Raw genomic sequence first — 16,461 nt, 5'->3', positions numbered from 1 at the left:
CACATGAAATGCCAAATCTGGCTCACCAACTAGGACAGTGTGCCTCAAACTTTAAAGGGCCTGCGATTCATCCTGGTATCCGGCTCCATGTAAGTGTGTCTTCAGCCCGAGATTCCGCATTTTTGTCAGGCTCTCAGGTGACAAGGGTAACACTTCTTGGGACCACACTTTAAATGGCATGGAGCTAATGCATGGACTTCTAAAGACTCAGTAAGCTTTGAGAGACTGGGCTAAGTTGCAAAACAGAACTTTACAGTTTTCTTTTTTTTTTTATTTAATGAGTGAATATCAGGGAACTCTGCATATACTATAGAAAAACGTTTGAATAAACACATTTAAAAATTTGGGAAGCTCAGATTCATTCTACACACTTTCATTTATTGTCTGGACAGATAAAGTACAAATAATTCAAACACAACAAGATTATGAAAAAAAAACATTTACAATACTTTCCCTCAGAAATCATCTAAACTAGCAAGATTAACATGACGTCATCCATTTGTAACTAAAGTATACAACTGCCTGGTCCTAAGATTTTTTTTCCTTTTTTTTCCCCCAGATTGAACACATCATAGAGAAGAGATTTTTGGCGTGCCTTTCCCATGAATGCTTAGCAAATGCATCAGAACTTTGCCAGCAAACTGCATTCATTCATAGCAGGTGACATAAAAAGATTTCCCTGAATGTTGAACGAGTGTTCTCTGAACTGAAATCTGGTGTTATTTATTTTTCTCCAAAAACCGAAAAGAGGAAAAAAAATCGAAAAAAAATTTAAAGGAGTAGTCTATGATGCAGCCTTGGTTTTTGTTATCTGTCTACCACTACGACGACTACTACAAAGTTTGCCTCTTCAGTGTGCAAACAACAGTCCTGTCTACATGCGCTTAGTGGGTTCAGCATGGGAAAAATGCACAAAATAAGCACAAGTTATAAATAACCAGAACGTTTTATTACCATTAAGACTAAACTTGTATTGAAAAGATTTTATGTAACAAGACAAGAAAAGCAATAGCAAATTTTACTATCAACTAGATTATGCATAGCGAGTAACTGTTTCTATTACCCAGGGAAGAGCATGAACTCTTGGATTTTTTTGTTTCATTTTTGTTTTAAATATATAACCATACAAAGCACAAACGTACTAAACTGATCAGTGCACTGGACGTGGGAGCTCACTCCCACAGCCGTTTTGTTCCCTTAGCTCTGTTTAGGTTTCCCCAATCTGAATTACATTAAAATAAAGACCCAGTTTTTTTTTTAATTTTTCTACTGTGCAGTAAGAAAAAATATTCACAACAAACATGACAATATATCAAACAATAGTTCTACACAAGTTACCTTGATACCTCTTTAACTGTCACTTAAATATCATAAGAAAACATTTTAAGACATATACAAACAAAACTAGCCAAGTGTTACAACTTATAATAAATTAACCAAAGAAAAAATAACTTTATATATATATATTTATATTATATATACACATACACACACAACAGAATGACACAATAATATGCTTCTTCCCAAAGTTTAAGTAAACAAATAAGTAGTCTAGCCAGTCTAGCTATATTTGATCTTGGCCATAGGCATCATCACATCTGCAATTAAATAAATAAGTGTTTCAAGCAACATAAACAGTGTTTCAAATGTACCCACACAGCCCAATTTTATCAGCATGGGCTACAAAGTGAATTTGAAAATTGCTTAATGAATGTAAAGCAAATGTATCTTTTGTTTCCTCTCCTAAACACGTTTACATTTAACTATGATACTAAGATATATGTAAATCATTTTGTAGCACCTACTGCTCAAACTAAGGAAGTTTTAGATTAAAAGGAAAATGAATCTTTTTAATTTTTGTTCTGCTGACATCCCATACTGATGACTTAAAGAAAAACTGTCTTTCAACTCATCTCCTTGCTTTTGGGTTTTGACTGTGGGGAACTGTGGTACCCTGGGTAGAATGAACACTCCTTCCCCTAGCAATTAATATTTTTTATTATTATTACATGCTATGAAAAGATATGAAGATCATCTGTTTATAGCCCATCCTTCAAAAAACAGTCTACGAATCCAGTTTAAAACACACATCTTGATCTCTAAAAAGTTACCAGTGCAGTATGAACGCGACAAAGTTGTCAATTTCCCCTAAATTAGCCAGTCAAAATATTTTTTCTCAAATCCAGATTCTCTTGTAAAAATTCTTTATATTTTATAAAAATAGATTTTTCTTGAAACCCATTTTCAGCAAAGAGACCACCTCTTTGGCAACAACGTTAATGGTATTAAATTGTTAATGTCATCAGGTACCCCTTTCCCCATCCCCTAACAGAAGACTGTTTTAGTTCACATGATATAAAAGAAAAAAGGAAAAATAAAAAAATTTGCAAAAGTTTTTTCATTTTTGCAATTTTTATTATTCCTCTTTAATTTGTGTGGGGGTTTTTAACCAATCTGATTGGATCAACATTTTGACAAAAAAGAAAAATCTTTTTTTTTCTTCCTTTGAATCCCATTACTTTGTAAAAATTGTTTATTATTTTTTTGTGTTTTTTGTTTTTCTTCTTCAAATGAGCGAATGGTCATCTTAAAAAGACCCACCTTCAAGGAAGGTGGTAAAGTTAGCTGGCTGGGTAAAAATCCCTGCACATCGCTAGCTATGTGTATTATATTCAACAACGACAGCTATGAAAGAACATTCAATGCATCAAAGGTATTTTTTTTTGTTTTTTTTTCTTTTTTTCTAAGCATTATAAAATCCTTTCCTGGTACACCTCAGGATAATCCAATGTTTTAATACTTAGGCAACACGGGCTTATAAAGTCCATGGTTGAATATAAGCCTTGGAAAGTTTGTCTCTCTTTTGTGTATGTGTGTGCGCGCATGTTTTGTTCGTATATATTTATATATATATTTTAATAAGTAAGGGCAAGAAATTCAGGACTTGTGGGCCTTGTTGGTTTTAAAGGAAACTTGCAACACTCTGTCTCCCAGGCGATAACCATTGAGGCTGGCGATGGCCATGGCTGCCTCATCGTAGTTGGTCATGGTGACAAAGCCGAATCCCTTGCACTTGTTGGTGTTGAAGTCACGGATGACCTTGACGTTGTTCACTGCGCCAAAGGGGCCAAAGAGCTGCCAGAGGACGCTCTCATCAGAATCAGGGGACAGGTTATAGACGAAGATGCACCAGCCTGTTCCTGTGTGACCAGGGATGTTCATTCCCACAAGGCTTGTCATCCCGTCAATAGTGATCGGGGAGAACCTGGGGGGACAAGCAGAAGGGGGGACTGGTCCAGACATCAGTCTGACCATGGATGACACACAGATGCACAGACACAGACACGGGGCAAAGGGCTGAGTGAGTGTTTGCAGGAGAGTCTTCAGGATTCAAAACCAAAATGCAAAAGCTAACATCTGATATTTCTTCTGATGGGGTGGCTGGACAGCTAAGGCATGTACACGCTAAGAGAATGGTCAAGTCATCTCCTAGAAGTCATGAGAAACCCCAGATCAAGGCTTTAAACAGTTCTAACACAGTATATGTTCAGACATTGTCCCACCCTGAACCTACCCTACCATAGACCATGGATTCTCGGGGAAGACATGCTGTTTCATCCATTCTACTGTTGGGTTTATTCATTCAGTGGAGTGCATATGGGCTCTCAAAGGCACAGTGGCCCATAGGAAAAAACCACATGTTTATTGGTTGTGGGAGTGATAATCTGGTGGATGTCAATGCTTGGAAAGTTTTACTCGTACTTTTCAGGCAGACTACTGGATGATTCTAGAAGCGCTCAACTGCACCATCACCACAGTGCCTCCGCTTCCGCCTGTCAAAGCCCTCTCGGTGTCACTGAGGTTGTAGACACATGAGGATGTATCTTGTCATTAACCAGATGAGTGGCTCGCGTTCCGTTCAGTATCTATTCATAAGGGTTCTCCCACAGAACTGAGCACCACTGGAAAAGTCCTTAAGTGGTTTGTGTAGTGAAAAATTTTGAATTGCTATATGGTAGAAAAGCCTTGGTGCAATAATTGTTGTATTAGGTTAGAAATTTCAATTTTTGTGTAGTCTTTTTTTTTTTAAAATATTTATTTATTTATTATGTATACAATATTCTGTCTGTGTTTATGTCTTCAGGCCAGAAGAGGGCACCAGACCCCATTACAGATGGTTGTGAGCCACCATGTGGTTGCTGGGAATTGAACTCAGGACCTTTGGAAGAGCAGGCAATGCTCTTAACCTCTGAGCCATCTCTCCAGCCCCTTGTGTAGTCTTGAAGAGGCAAAAAATAACTCTTCAGATTTTATTCACTGATAAAATAAACCCATGTGGCACACATGATGGAAGAAACAGTTAAGATACCAGAGTCTATGGCAGAACAGTATTGGCAACGTTTTACTTCATACTGAACTTATATAGTGAGTTTTGACCTATTCATTGATGATCAGATTGCTTTTCTTTGGGGGTGATTATTTTGCTTTTGAGGGGTGAGGGAAGAAAATTGGAGAAGAGGAAATCCAAAATAGACAGAAGTATGGAACAAAGTGGAAGTTATGACTGTCCTAAAAAGTAAGCAGACACTATTGGAGGTTTAGACGTCTTATTAAAATTTCATATTTAACTAGAATTTAGATAATCATATAGCTGTTAAAGATATGCTAAGCATAACAACTCAGTAGATGTAATTTTTGCTATTATTCATCAAAGCAAGGTTCTCTTTTGCTTAAAAAATAACAATAAAACAAAAGCAAAAACATTCATGGTACAGATCCTTAAAGGGGTAAAATGGCTTAAATACTACTTGTACTATTTCTAAGCACTGACTTAGAAACAATTTCCCCTTCAGCTGTGAACCTCTGATCCCTTTCAGTTTGTACACAGAAAGCAACTAAGTACTTATTAAAAGGCCAAGGTCAGAGCTAGGAAAAGGGTTTTATGTAGGATTGCCACTCAAGGTAGGATGGAGGCTACACCCAAATCTGGACTCGATAAAAAGGAAAATCTTGTTATCAAATAGTGCTGGCTATGCATGGATTGGGTTACACTGGGCTGGGTGGGGCACTGGCTGATGCGGCAACGCATGGACCACAGCTCAGTCTTTCCTAGACTCGTGTGTGTTATAGACATCACCTTTGCTCATAGCATTTGATACTAACTCAGTAAAGCTAGAAAGCAGCAAGGATGGGATAGAGCTACAAAAGATGCAGAATGCCCAGGACTAGGCAAGCAGTGTGTAAGACACGTAAAGCTAAGTTACAGTCAGCCTCACTGGTGCTGGGACTGGGATTCAAGAGGCTGGTACCCTGCTAGCGAAGTCTGCAGCCCACTAACTCCCTTAGTTATGAGCTCGTTTCCAGAGTCAGGGTACTTACCATGCGTAACCTGCATCAAGTAGAGAGTGTGCTGTGGCTATTAAAGCTCACCTCTCTTTCCCTCAGCTAATGAAGGGCTATGAAGGTGTGCATCTCTATTGAGAAAGAAGATGAAGATGCTATGTCTCCAGCAGTGCAGTGGAGTCTAGCAGGTCACATTTAGGGACCTCATGGATACACTGACATAACACACCTAACTTCTAAGACTCTGATTTTAGGTTGGGTCTGGGAAGCCTTGTGATTACATTCAGAAAGTCTCAAACCCTTGACCCTGTTTGAGTCCCCTGCCCCATAAAAAGGCTTTAAATGAAGGAAACCTCAAATTCCCCCTCCCAACGTATAACTGAGAGAAGACTTATAATAATGGCTAAAACCTGTAGAAACAGAAATCCCTGGTTGAGGTGCACACAGATACACTCATTACACTCATCTCAGGATGCGTCTTACAACGCACCCTGAGGTGGGGGTGGGGGTCCAAAAGCCATGATTTGGCCAGGGCAAAAGTTATTTTTCCCCCTGAAAAATCACTAGATTTTCAGCCATGATTAGCAAATGTTCTAATTTTGATTTTCTGGGGGGCAAATGTTCTAATTTTGATTTTCTGGGATCTGCCCTCTTAAACTGAATCCTGGAATCAGAAATGCAAAACAGGTGCTCAGCAAGTTTGTAAAATCAGCCAGAAAAGTCAGGGCTTTCTCTTCAAGGGAAGCCACTCAGGACTAGATCAGATGACCCAGGGCTTGGTAGCTGTGGCACCTGAACCATAGGGAAAGCCCACCTGCAAAACAAAAGAAAGAAAGAAAGAAAGAAAGAAAGAAAGAAAGAAAGAAAGAAAGAAAGAAAGGGTAAAACACACAAATACATTTTGTGTGCCCTAAAAGAAACAAAATTAACCGAGGTCCAAAATTAAAATTAAGAATTTGACATGCTGGTGGAAGAAAAAGGAAGAATTAAAAAAAAGTAAAGTTAGTGAATTAAAAAAAAATTCTAGCCCCAGTCTGTGCCAATACGGACATCTGGCAATCTGTGGAGTTTTAATTACCTCTTTACGCCATAGGCCATATTAAGCAAATTGTCCAGCCTGCAAAGAGAAGGAGGGTCTCTGGGTTAATGCCTCACAGATGGCAAGATCACTCAATGGAACTATTAATAAGAATGCTCCATTTTCAAAGAAGAAAAGCTCGACAACTTCCCCACTGCTCAGGAGACTAGCTACTGGTAGTTCTCTCTTTCCTTTCCGACTGTAACTAATTCATGTCCAGGTCAGTTCTAGGCTCTAAAGCAAGTGTTGAATGAATCTCGTTTTCTTTCAAGGTCTGAATTAATTCAGGCCCCTCCCCGCAATCTCTCAGAATACTTGTGTGGATTTACTTTTATGCTGTCCGTGAAAGGGTTAAAAAGGGGCGGGGTGTTCTTAAATTGTTTACTTTTTATTACAACTAAACTTGTAAGTAAAGGTCTCTCTGTTCCTGGTTGACCACACATGACCACGGACTACACAAATGGACCTATCTTTTCTGTCAGTCCAGCTGCTTTCACTATATCTGGCCACACCCACAATCTGGAAGGCAGGGAGTTTTTGTGAGCTAAGATTGGAAACAAAAAAAATGGCTTACTACGTACAGCCCCAAAGCACCTCCCAGGAAAATGTGATTATGGTATGATCTTCCTCATACACACCGCCTTACTTGGGAACAAGCTATTCACACCACGGGGCAGCAGAAACCATAGTTTCCACCCTTCGAAGCCCGCTGGAAAGGCTTTTACAGAAATACTACATGTGCTTCCACACAAAACAGAAATTAGATGGCTCGGACCCTTTGTGAAATCATTAACCATTTCAGAGTCGTGGGCCATAGGAGGACACATGAAGGGACCCATTTCTTTCCCCACTGTGGCCAGGTGCGTGGCTACTATCACAGAGAGGACTCCCTATTTTCTTGTGTGAGGTTTGACAAGGAAGAAAACCTTTTCATCAAAGGGAAGTTGGTACACGGGTAGAATACGGAATTCGCTTAGGATTCACTAAGGGGAGGTCAAGATCATGCTTCTCCCCGCACAACAGAGGCTGATTAAAGTCTAGCTGCTTTCCTGGGAAAAACCCACCTCTCAGGAATGTCCCCCAGGGAACTGTCCATTGCACCAGGGACTTCCTGGAGATTGGGTACTCAAAGATAACAATGGTAAGGCATAGATGAATCCTCCTTTTTATCTTCCCAGAGTACGGAACTTAAGGGAGTTAAATTAATACTAAAGAGGGTCTCTCCTCCCCTGGATTCGGGCAGTCACCTAGGAAAAGAGGCGAGGACAAGCACTCCTGGCAAGTTTACCCTGCCTTAACTCTGAGCGGCTGCACATGGCCACATCTCAGGGAATAGCTCCATTGAAACTGATCCTTCTGTCTGGCTAAATACAGAGACCTCTACTAATGAATCCCAAGTTTAACCAATAGTCAGAGTGACAAGCTGGGAGAGGGCTGGGAGGAGTGAATGGTCCTCTTGTATTTTGTAGGAGTGGCAAATGATGCTCTGGGGAATGTCCCATAGTGATGGCTTGGGTGGGGCAGAGGCTGTTTGCCTTGTTCTGTCCTTCAGAGTCACATGTTTTCTGGCCATGCGCCATTCCACACTGGTGATGCTGTAGTGAGTAGCAGGCATGCCTACCTGAACCTTTGAGCCTGGTGGTGGAGAGGGCCAGGGTAGCGCCTGTTAGGGGACTGGTAGAGCTGGGAGAGCAGGGCCTGGCTGGACTTCTGGCTGGGGTTGTTGGCGAACTTCACAGTAATCGGTTCTGTAGCACCGCTGGGCTTCTGGCCATTCAGCCCTTTGATGGCTTCCTCTGCCTCGATCCTCTTATCAAAGCGGATGAATCCCACCCCTCTGGAGACTCCTGGGGAAGGAGAAAGAGCATCTGTAAAGAGCGCACAAATGGTTGATAGGTATCCCTGGGAAGTGCCCTGTAGATGTTTTGTGGTGACTCAATCCACCAGGGAGGCCAGCTCCTTGAATCTCTGTCACTCACCAAAAGGTGTCTGTGTGCATTTCTACCAGCATAGCTCTGCGCCGATGTCACCAACCCCCAGGACACAAGGGGCGTTTCCCTCTAGGCCTCTGTATTATCCTGTCCAGTCCCCATCTACCTTTAGTTACTTTAACTGACCACCCAACACTGTTTAGTTCTGCAAAGTGCCCGCCCTACCTCATACCCGGAACTGTCGTTTACCGGAAAAGCAACCTCTGACCACACACTGCACCCTTTAGGAACATAGTCTGTGCTTCCTTGGAACTCTTTGACTGATGTACTTTATGCTGGCCACTTAGTCTTTGTTGTCTTAAACAGAATCAAATAAAGCCTACAAATTACTCTTCCCTGCATCTTTGCTACAGGCAGATAAAATCCCGACTTTTCAGGTAGCAATTATTGCCTTTGGCAATCTGGTCTCATATCTCCTACTAAACCTAACACTGGCCACCCTCACCTGGATTGAACAGGTTGTATTCTTTCTTAACACCAAACCTTGGAATATACTGTCCTCTGCATCTAGACTGTTCTATCTATCCCTTCCGTTCCCCCCGCCCCCGAAACTGAATCATTCTCCAAAGCTCTGTTCCAAAATTGCCCTACCATGGAGCCTTTCCAACAGTATACCTTCTTCTGAGCTCTCATGGGACTGGAGAGTCCCTAGCAAGTATCTTTTACATTGGAGTCATGCGAGGGCAGGTTCTGTGTCTCCTTTATCCTTGGTCCGGAGTGTCTCCCTGCACAGTGTCTGAGATGGAGTCAACACCCCTGGGAAACGGCCTCATGAATCAAACGGTAAACATGCGTGTTTACTCTACTCTCAGGGGAGACATTTCAAATTGGGATCAAATCAGGAAAACGCCAAAGACACTGTCACTGATAATACAGCCCAAGCTACCTTACATCTCCTGAGAGATGCCGGTTGGGTTTCTTTCTTATGGACAAAGAACCCTAGCACCATAAACTGGGATCATACACATGCACTGCCGGCTTAAAATTGGACCTCCTACTTTGGATGACTAGCAATGTGTAGACTAAAGCAGCTTCTTCTAACACTACATCACTGTGATCTGGGTCTAGAGCTGTATGTTTAGCTTTACACACTGGCTGAAGGCTGAAGGCCGAAGGCTGAAGGACTTTTGAGGCCAGAGAACCCCATTCTTAACTTGAAACCCAAATCTTTTTTTATGACCCTACCAAGAAGTTCAGCTGTATTTCCATGGTGGAGACTCTGGCGTCTCAGGACAGCCCATTTTAAATTTAGGTAGTCCATGTGCAAGGGCCATGAAACTGCCTGTTCAGGGTCTACCCCCTCACCTTCAACATCCATGAACCTGCTTCTGTGGGTAACATGGCAAAGATACCTAGGGGAAGCAATTACAAAGAAACACGTAACCTGTGACTTGGTCAACCAGGATGCGCGAGGTGATGATGCGACCGTATTGCGAGAAAAGCTGCTCCAGTTCCTTCTGGGTCATAGTCTTGGGAAGGCCACTAACGTACAGGTTAGCATCCCTGATTGAGGCCGAGCTCGGACGGGCATACGACACCTAGGAGGAGGCGAGAGGTGCAAAATGCATCACGGGCGTTCATCCCTAGAGTTGAGACTGAAGAAACAACTGAGATGACAGTCCCTCGTCTGTCCTTAGGACCCACGACTCTAGCATAGGAATAGTAAAAGGAGAACAATTGGAGATGAACCAGAGGAGACTTGCCAACAGAACTTAAAACAAATGCACAGATAAGGGTCTGTAAGTGTGGAACAAACAGCTACTGTATGGCAGCTGTTAGATGCAGAACTACCCACGCGTGAAGTTCTGAAGATTTACCTCCTGGATGTGGGAGTATAGATGATTTACTGTATCCAACACATAATAATCTTTGAATAAACCAAAAAGAAAAAAAGAGCCCATGAAATTCTGCTTTGCACATTTCTTTCCGTGCCATCCTCCCTGCCCCCCATTCCCGTATCCAAAGCATAAAAGTGATCCGGTTCTCTGTAAGGATTTTTTTTTAATGTCCTATCCTTTGTGCTGCTCCAATCTGTCCCCATGAGGTCTCTCTGAATGACAAAATGACAAAGTGCTGGTGCAATGGGGCTCGAGTGAACATCTGCTTGTTAAGCCCGATATGTGACCTTGTCACCTCTGCAAGGACTGTGACCTTGTCACCTCTGGAAGGAGCAGTTGCCTCGAACTTTGAGGCAGGGCAGATAAAACTACAACAGACAAAAAAACGGGGGCACAGTGGATGAGAGGGAGGGGAAGGGCAGTGGGCGGGAAGAGAGCCTCACCAGTGGTTATAATAAGTTTGACTTTGTAAATTTGTTCTCCCAGATCTCTCAACTGCTTTTTTTCCTCCCCAAAAAGCTAACACAGAAGTGTAAACAGATCTGAAATTCCATCTGCAAGAAGCCAAATCTTTAGCAGTACACATAAGCAAAGCAAACCCCAGCAGTCATTAATTTTAGACTTTCATTTACTTATTTATTTATTTTTTAAAGAAAACAACATCAGACATTTGAAATATAATTTACAGCTAGTCTAACAAAAGCACTTTCCTGCTAAAGCTATTTCTGGGGCGGATAGGGCTCAGAATAGATGATGAAAACACTCATTTCAGAGTACATCTGACAACAGTGGACAGGAAGGGACCTATATGCCTTCGCACTTTCAGCTGGCAGTTTCATTTAATCTATATAACAGATTCAGGAGACCTGCTAAATCCATTACAGCGAGAGTGCGAGCGTGTGCATGCGTGTGATGTATGTGTGTGTGTGATTGTGTGTGTGATTATGTGTGTACATAGAAGCATGGCTCCACAACAAATGTTATCCTAAACCAGACCTTTGACATTAAGAGCTAAACTTCGAACAGCAAAGTGGGCTTTATTTATGAGCTCTTCAAGCAAAGAAAATGAGTACAGAGAGAAGATGAAGGATGAGCTGACCCCTTACTCACGGCACATTCCACCTTTCTGTTACAGGGACACTAGGTCCTTTATGAGTTCTATACCTAAAAATAGATGTTGACTCAACATAAAATGATGTGAATGACTAATCTGCCTTGCTAGCCTCCTCTCGCTGATGGAGTCAGACAGCTGCCTTCAGATCTCCATCTTCTAGAAACCCATGGGTGGCCAAGGAGGCCTCTGTATGCTCCACATCTTCCCAAAACAAGGAAGAGAAAGAATGGCTTTTACATGGTAGATATCTGTGAGCACTGGGGGCCAAGGAGCTAAAGGATCTAGAACTCCATGTAACAGTCTGTTATATGGAGTTCCTACCCCAGTCCTCTATGGGGCAAGAACAAGTTACAAGACAGCGGAACTATTTTTCATTCAGGAGGAAGCAATGGTAGGAAGGAGGAAATCTGTCCCCAGTAATAAGGTTTACCTTGTCTCACTTTGCCAATTACTGATGTTATCTGGATAAATTAGAGTTCCCTTAAAGTTCAACTTCCTCACTGCATGCTTTCACTCAGGGGGAAAGAGGACAGATCTGAGGCCAAGCTCAAATGCCAGCTTCTTTTGGCAGCTTTCTCTGTCTGGCATTGCCTCACCCTGAGATCCTCTTTAGTGGTCCACTCATTCTGATCTCAACTCACCATCTAGTCTCATGGTTTTCTTGAGGTGCGTGCATATGTGTCTGGGGGCTCCACCTCTTAGCACAGAGCCCAAAACCTGAAGAAGGTACAAAACATACTGAAAAAGAAATGAATGAACACCCACAGCTCATGATGCATGATGCTGGTGTTTGGGGTTCTTCAGAGTTAACTATAGCTTGGTTTGTCCACTAAAATGATCACGGAGCCACGTACCCAGAGTCATAGCTGTATGATCTCACTAAGAGAAGAACTAAGATAGGTTTCTTACTCTGTAGTGCCTGAGGTTGGAAGTACCAAGAGAAATTTGCTTTAGAGCGAGGCATCTCCTGGCTTAGCAAAGACTTCTGGAGGATCTGCTCTGTGTGATGGGAACACAGCACAAACTAGGCATCTGTTCACCTTCAACAGAGACGACATGTGCCTTGTAGGATTTACTAAATAAATATGGGGTGAATGGGAGAATGGAGGGGCAAACACAGTGACCCATTGTCGCAAAGTCACAAGATGGGTGTCACGCTAAGGTTATAGCTTAGTGTGACTCAAACATGGGGAAGGCTAAGTGGAGGGTTAGAAGGACCAAGGAGAAGACAGACCTGCAGTGAGATAGGTAAGACGGATGAGGAAATGGTGACCTGTAATAACCTCTGCTTTGAGGGGAGTCAAAGGCTTAGGAAGACTCCCAGTAGTGTATATTTTCTCCTAGCCAATGGCTGTACAGCACATAGCAAAGACCTTGATTTCTACCAGTTTGGGGCTGCTAAAGCTGGGGTCCAGAAAAGAGCATGTTTAGGGCAGACTTGGCTGAGCAAACAGAGTTGGCACTAGAAAGTCAGTGGCACAATCAATCAAAGCCATTTCTCCCAAAGGTGATCCTGAGGCAGAATCTCAGCTGAGCTGGGAGAATTACAGCTACAGCTCCCCAGAGACTGGCCCAGCCACAGGGCAGCGGCAGATTTAAAGGCAAGCAGTATGTGGGTCGCTCTACTCCCAGCCTAAGCCCTGTTCAGTTTTTCTCCTCTATTTGGAGCCACGGCTTATTGTTCTTTTAGACCTCTGTGTAATACCTCTGAGGAGAGGACCAGACAAATGTGACAGGAAAACGATTTGCTCAGTCTGGCATCTAAATGCTCATTCTCAGACCCAAACCTTTTAGCTTTCCTCAAACATTTGGTAAACTCCAGCAAAAGGACTGCAAATGTCAGGCCCTTTGCTCAACTAAAACATGTACCCCAAATGGTCACCTTCAGCCCATGCAGAGGGACTGTATTGGTGACATGTTGACCCTCTTGAGCTGGTGGCCTAGAGTTCAGGGCTTCCAGTGCTATTGGCAGTGCCCTGGAGAAGTCCTCTTGCCTTGAATCATCAGGATCTTGCTCATTTTATTCATCCACAATCTCTCACGAGAAGACTGGCATTTCTAGGCCAGCAAAGCTCTTATTCTAGACGAAGCCCATGAGTGAAGAAGCCACTCCTCTTTGGGTAAAGGTGGCCCGAAGGTAGGTGACTTCACAGACAATACTGACAGAGATTTTTAGCATTCCCACATGCTCCAGATCTCTCTTCTTATGAGTGTGCAGTCCCCCTACCCGACACAAAAAGAATGCAATAATAATAATAAACAAGAGCCGTGGTGCTAGAAGTGGCCTCGAAAATTTGAGAGGTACTCAAGAAGGGCTGAGTATCTACCAGAGACATTTCTGAGAATGCGAAGGTCACAACTATATGAAGATCCTACACTACCCTTGGCCATCACTGGCTGCTGCAAAGCCTTCTTTCTAGACCGCAGGGATGTCCTTCCTGTTCTTATCAGCCTTCATCTTTGACAGGTGCTTGTCAAAAAAAAATGCCACATTTTGAAACAAGTTACTGCAAAGCTTATACTTATGTTACTTAAACCGAAATGGAGATCCCAATATAGAATGGAAAAATATAGAGAGGTTAAGAACATCTTTGGGGTTGGGGAGCTTCAGAGATACGAATCCTGTTCACTTTCCAGATGTGTGACTGTGTGCCTCGCTGAGTGGCATCCCTTGAGTAACATAGCTCAGAAGCCCTCGAAGAGAGCCATTTGCATGTAAGATTCCTAGGCACAAAGACTGGCCCCAAAGTAAGTGCTCAATAAACTGTGACTTTGCCACGATTGCTATGTAAACGGGCTTTATTCTAGACACCGGGGAGCAGAAATGTGTACAGCAGTTCCTGACACGCAGGGCTGCCAGTCTAGCAGAGGAGATGAGTACGGCTTCATTATTTGAAGATCAAGCTACAGATTTTCCCCAGTCTGTTTAACACCCTATTCTCCGAGTGAATACAAACTCCCCAGAGCAGGCAGGTCCCCAGGGAACATTCACTCTAAAGAAACCAGGAGAGTGGCAGTAGAGAGAGACTCTAGCGGTACCAGGGCGGTACCAGGGCCTCTATGAGCAAGCCCTCCTAGGGACCTGTGAACAGAGAGCAGCCGGCTGACTCCTGGAAACAACAGCTTTGATTGTGAGGATGGGTTTACCTCTGTGCCTGTGGGCGCAGCCCTCTTCATAAACAGGACAGGTGTCTGCCTTTGTGGCTCCAGCCTTTATGTTCCTCTCTGCACCTGCCACCCCATAATGTTCTTCGTAAAGAATACTGGGGATAGAGTCTCATGGTGGCCTCTCGGATGCAGTTTGATCTCATCGCATTTTTCCCTGCTCAGAACTCTCCAAGGTGTCTTAAACACCTTGTGATGGAAGTCCGAACCCTTTCCCAAGGCATTCAGAGCATCTGGCCCTGGCCCACCCTCCCATCTCCTGCTGACCTCTGCATGCTCGCTATGCTTCACTTCAGACAAAGACACAGTCGCAGGTTTCTGCATGTGTATGGAAAGTTTCTATCTCCATGCCTTTGTTCTTGCTGTGTATTTGTTCTAATGGCAAAATGAATTCCTGATGACCCTCCTAGGCCTAGCTATGTTCTCCATGAAGCCTAGGCATACATGGCTATTCTTTCCTTGAATGCTACTGGAAGTGTCTATCTCAGTGGCCACAGCTATCATACCCTACCTAAAGCCTGACCTGCCTCACCAGGGTGCACATCATGACCAACTCAGCACACTCACTTTCACATCTAGTTTCAAAGCTTTACTAGGGCAGAAGCTCAACTGAAACTAACTGTAGAATTCACTTTAGTGAATGGATTTCATATACTTTCCCAGGGGTTGACTCAAATGGAAATGACGGACCATGGAGTCAGGACCTAAAGGTACCGTAAGCGTATCTGACACACAGTAGGGCAGATGTCTTCTTAGGAGAGTTATGATGATAGATTCATGTGTCTTGGAACTCCTTTTTAAAAATCCACCAGGCTGGTCTGTAAAAGGCTAGGCCACACAACTGAGAAAATCTACCAGACTGTCGAAGGTGCATATTCAATACAAAGCTCTCTCTGTCTGACTGCAGCCTCTGAGAGGGGAGATGGGGGAGATGGATCTCGTCGTGGTTAGGGGAAGAGCAGATGCCAGACAGGAACCACATTCCTCCCCACCAAATTGCAACTCCTGCTTCCCACTTCATGGAAGACGGGTAGGAGTGTTACAGCTGTCTTGAAACTCTACACTATTCCCTGTCATCCAGGGCTCCTGACTCTGTTGTCTGTGCCTCAGTGAGAGTCAGATTCACTCTCTTTTAATGCACCCTGAAACAGGAGGATAGAGGAAGAGTCCTACTCTCCAACCCCCCGCATTTGTCATTCACCTTAGGGATGACCCTTCTTATCTTTATCCCTGGGAGTGCTGAAAACCATGATTGCCTACACATGAAAAATCAGTATTGCCATTTTCCAGATGATAGACTCTGGTGCAATGAGATCAAGTACTTTGCCAAGGTCATTTTAACTAAGACAAACTCCGCTATGACTCAAAGTTCTGGGATCTTTCCACTAGGCCACACCATTCGGGACAGTGAAATAAAAGCCATGTTCTTGGCACAAACTGTTACTCTTCTTGGGAGGGTACCAAATTGAAACAGCCATGCCATAATATTTTATTAGACTATTGGATCTGGGAAGAACCACCTCCAAAGAGGACACACATTTGAAGAAGGAAAGTGAGCTCCCGAAGGTCATCACATACAGTTTTACAACAGAGCTTAACTAAGAGTTCTTTTGAATGGTCAAGAAGGGAAAGGGAAGAAGGGCTGGGTGCTCTACGGTCTTTAGCAGACAAGTTGACTTGCTCTGAGCCTCATGATTACTATGTATAGCTGACTCTTCTATCCTCAGGGTCACAGATGTCCTAGGCCAGCATCATCTCACAGAACTTTCTGGGATCAGCAAAACATCTGATACCCATCATGTTTGATGGTCACTACTAGCTATACATAGCTACCACACACTTCAAACAGTCTGGATGTGACAAAGGAGCTAAAGTTTTATTTAATTAACTCAAATTATGCATGAAGCTAGTGGCGACGACATTGAACTGAGC

General features: G+C 43.1%; 1 protein-coding gene across 5 annotated transcripts in view; it reads right to left on the bottom strand.

The window, feature by feature from the left end:
- Positions 1–357: 357 nt before the first annotated feature.
- The window catches only part of Elavl4 (ELAV like RNA binding protein 4), a 136,524-nt gene continuing 120,420 nt past the window's right edge, over positions 358–16,461 (bottom strand). For 4 of the 5 annotated variants that reach the window (XM_057784279.1, XM_057784277.1, XM_057784280.1 and 1 more), the window contains exons 4-7: positions 9,797–9,950; positions 8,043–8,268; positions 6,422–6,460; positions 358–3,307 (exon numbers count right to left, since the gene is read on the bottom strand). In XM_057784279.1, coding sequence (XP_057640262.1) covers positions 2,938–3,307; positions 6,422–6,460; positions 8,043–8,268; positions 9,797–9,950 — 789 coding nt within the window. In that variant the 3' untranslated portion in view covers positions 358–2,937. The remainder of the gene's footprint in view (positions 3,308–6,421; positions 6,461–8,042; positions 8,269–9,796; positions 9,951–16,461) is intronic. The other variant, XM_057784282.1, reaches the window with a different exon arrangement.

This window comes from Chionomys nivalis, chromosome 11 (genome assembly GCF_950005125.1).
Source record: "Chionomys nivalis chromosome 11, mChiNiv1.1, whole genome shotgun sequence".
Classification (NCBI taxonomy): domain Eukaryota; kingdom Metazoa; phylum Chordata; class Mammalia; order Rodentia; family Cricetidae; genus Chionomys; species Chionomys nivalis.
The sequence above is the reverse complement of the archived record's forward strand: the minus strand, read 5'-3'. Positions and strand labels throughout refer to the sequence as shown.